The following is a 3,704-nucleotide window of genomic DNA, read 5'->3' as shown; positions in this document are numbered from 1 at the left end:
ACCCATGACCTTGATGTTATAAGGCTGTACTCTAATCAACTGAGCTAACCAGCCATTTTTTTAATGGTTGAATTCATTTGGATATTAAGTCCCTTGCCTTTCACATCAATTGTAACATTTTATTTTTTGCAGAAGCATTTATTCATTGTCAAGTACTCTGCAAAAATGTCACTCACTATCACTTCCCTTGTCTTGTTGTCATCATGTTGCCAGATAACATCTACTATGAATTTTTATGTAGTTCAATGGAAGAGCATATGTACAAAATATCAGTCTTGTGAATTTGAAAATTAATTTTCCTCTACCCAATTTTCAAGGGATATTGAAAAATTAATGGAGTACCATCTCATTGTCTGAAAAATTAAGTCATTTCTACATGAGCCTTAGGAAAAAAATCTCAGCTGTACATACCATTTGGCCCAACTGTTAGTACGAGCCTTATTTGGAATGGGACTGAGTATGCAGAATTTGGAAGTCATGGTTATAGTCTTGTTATATTCTGATGGGAAAATTTATCAAAATATTTATTAAATCCTATACATATGGTTTCATTCTAAGGCATGCATGGACACCTCCTAAATGCCCAGCTGACAGAGAGATAGTCCAGACACAGGCTGCTGATTTCTGTTAGAGCTGGGCCTCTCCAAGGATTTGTTTCAACGATACTTAAAATGTTTTCCAAGATGGCTAAGGAAGGTCTATTTCAGATTGTTAAAGAGGATGGATAAAATTAGAATTGTGTCTCAGTAATATAAGTATCATGAATCATGAACAATTGCAGTGGCTGTTTCAGTTGAGATATTTTTCAAAGACATAAAATCATAATTGCCAAATGCACTCATATGAGAGGGAATATTTTTTCCTCTCACAAGGCTCATATTTCTTATAAGGAAGACATAGTGAGATTTTCAATGGCTAATGCCTGTGAAGTATAAAGTAGTGAGTAATTATTAAAAAACTATTTTATAACATTTGATTCAGTAAACCTCTTTAATTATTTGAAGAAAAATTCTTTAGGATGAGAGAGGCAAACAGCCATCCTAAAAGAAAAACGTGATGATTGGAATCATAGAATGGCTAACCCTTTACTTACACGCTATTTGAAGAAAAATTCTTTAGGATGAGAGAGGCAAACAGCCATCCTAAAAGAAAAACGTGACGATTGGAATCATAGAATGGCTAACCCTTTACTTACACGCATCATATGCCTAAATGGGGTAGAGACATGCTTTATCGTGAAGTTTACTGTCTGAGTCATAACATCTTTGCTGTTTATTGTTAATGAAAAAAAAGACAGTTAAATGAGAGTAAGTACAAAGAGAACATGCTCTTCAGCAAAAAGCATATGTCTTAAAGAATGCAGCCATATTCACATTTTTGTAACTTGGTCACTTTTAAACATGAAGTGCCATGTGACATGAAGATATATACTGTTAGTATCCTAGATATCTTTATAAATAAAGGTAGATGTTGGGTAGGTAAATAATTTTGAAGTAGTCCTCTCGGTGGATAATTGTATAGGTTACATTATTTTTTAAATTATCAGTCATCTTTATAATTTAAATTGAAATGACTTATCTGACTAAAAATATTATCTTTTTATTCTCGATAACATATAAATTTAAAGTTGGTTTAATATGATTCATTCTTTAACAATTAAAACTTCAAGTTAGGTAAGTTAGACATGGATGGGTAAGCATGACTTCTATAAAGAATATTGATCACATATTGCATTTCTTCACTTTCAAAACAGGCTTACTAACAACATCTTGTCCCTTGGATTATGAAATAAAAACTCAACACGTTCTGACTCTTCTGGCTCTGGATGACGGCATGCCAGCACTTTCTTCATCCCAGACTTTGACAATTACTGTTCTTGATGTAAATGATGAGGCACCAGTATTTAAGCAGCACCTGTATAAAGCTTCCGTTAAAGAAAACCAAAATCCAGGAGAGTTTGTCACAAAGGTTGAAGCTGCAGACAGAGATTCAGGTAATTTAAAAATATGGAAACTAGGGTGGAGCCCGTGGCGCACTTGGGAGAGTGCGGCGCTGAGAGGGCAGCAGCGCTCCTCCGTGGGTTCGGATCCTATATGGGGATGGCCGGCGCGCTCACTGGCTGAGCGAGGTGCAGCTGGTCTCAAAAAGGACCAAAAAAAAAAAAGGAAACTAGGTAATTAACACCAAAGGAAAACCTCACAATTATAATTGATATGATCTAAAATATTTATGGCCCAGAAAAACTGAACAGTTGCTAATTATCTCAAACTTCTAATACTTCTTCATTTGCATACACACAAAAACACATACACATGCAAAGATGAGTGCTTTTGTATAGCTTTGCTTGTACTGATCTTTACTACTATTTATCTTAGAGTGATGTTCACCTAATTAACATACAATTTGTTGATTTGATCTTGATAATAAACCTAAGTATAGACAAAGCATCACATTTCTTTCAGACTGTAATAGTTAGATACATTGAGTATAAGAAGATAAGGGGTTATTTCCTCTCTCTATGGCATAGAAGAAGAGCTACAGTGCTGGTGTTAGACGGCCTGGGTTTGAACCCTAGAACTACCGCTTACTTAAGCTATGTAACCTTGAACACGTTACTAATCCTTCTGTTCCTCTGCTTATCTGTAAAGTGGAGATAATAACAGTGCCTAATTTGTACTTCGGTTATGGGTATAGATGAGTTATTACATGTAAAGAGCATAGACCAGTGTTTGGCACAATAGTAGTAAATAAATATTAATATCCATCATTACTGTTATTACTGTTATTATCAATATCTTCCAGTGTGTCCAGACAAACATCTTTGAANCATTACTGTTATTACTGTTATTATCAATATCTTCCAGTGTGTCCAGACAAACATCTTTGAATTGAACAATTATGGTGGCAAGGAATTTATAAAGCTCTTAGACTTGCTTTTCAATATCACTATGGCTCTTTTGGCATTTAAGTTTTAATAACTTTAATAGTATTCTGTTTTTATTTTAAAATAATCATAAACATTACAGTGCAGTGTTTTAACAGCATGTACTGAATTTCCCCATCTGAACTAATATGAATAGTTTAATAAGCCAGTTTTTATGAATTTACATTTGTATATAGCAAGTGGCACTACATATCAGCATAATATCTTGTTCTATTCTTGCAAGAATTGTCAGAGATATTTCTATGGAAATAATAGCATCAACAGTAGCATTTTCCCCCTAAATTGTTAATCAAAGGGGTAAAAAGATGCATTTATTTGAGCTTTTAAACTAAATTATATACCATTTTATGCTTTGCCCTTTAGGAAAACATCATCTTTTAGTGAAATGCATTTTGTGTGAATTTGTATGCCAGGAGCACTTTATTTTCAAGGGCTAACCTAACTTTCTCTCTTTTGACCAGAGCGGGGCAGTGTGATCAAAGAGTTTTTCTTACCAGGCTCAAAGACAGGCAACTAGAGCATGCTAACATGTGTTTGTCCCATCTGTGCTCAGAGAATTTATTTGGCACATTTCTGTTGGTATCCCTTTTTAAGGTGTTAGAAACTATGGGGAATACACATAAGCTTTGTGTTTCTCAATAATTTCAGTTCACTAACATTCTCTTAAAGTGTTCACTGTTGTAAACAGAGCAATACAGAGCCCTGGGCAACACAAAAAATTACTTCCTGAAGTATATACCACAGTACTTCAAAAGTTCAT

The 3,704-nt window shown here is 34.4% G+C and overlaps 1 protein-coding gene across 1 annotated transcript in view; it reads left to right on the top strand.

Annotated features, from left to right (window-relative positions):
• The window catches only part of LOC103601717 (protocadherin-23-like), a 125,042-nt gene that overhangs the window by 47,829 nt on the left and 73,509 nt on the right, over positions 1 to 3,704 (top strand). Inside the window, 1 exon segment of the mRNA XM_008586139.1 lies at positions 1,754 to 1,993. Within this exon segment, the coding sequence (XP_008584361.1) occupies positions 1,754 to 1,993 (240 nt within the window).

This window comes from Galeopterus variegatus, unplaced genomic scaffold (genome assembly GCF_000696425.1).
Source record: "Galeopterus variegatus unplaced genomic scaffold, G_variegatus-3.0.2 Scaffold3850, whole genome shotgun sequence".
In the NCBI taxonomy this organism is placed as follows: domain Eukaryota; kingdom Metazoa; phylum Chordata; class Mammalia; order Dermoptera; family Cynocephalidae; genus Galeopterus; species Galeopterus variegatus.
The sequence above is the reverse complement of the archived record's forward strand: the minus strand, read 5'-3'. Positions and strand labels throughout refer to the sequence as shown.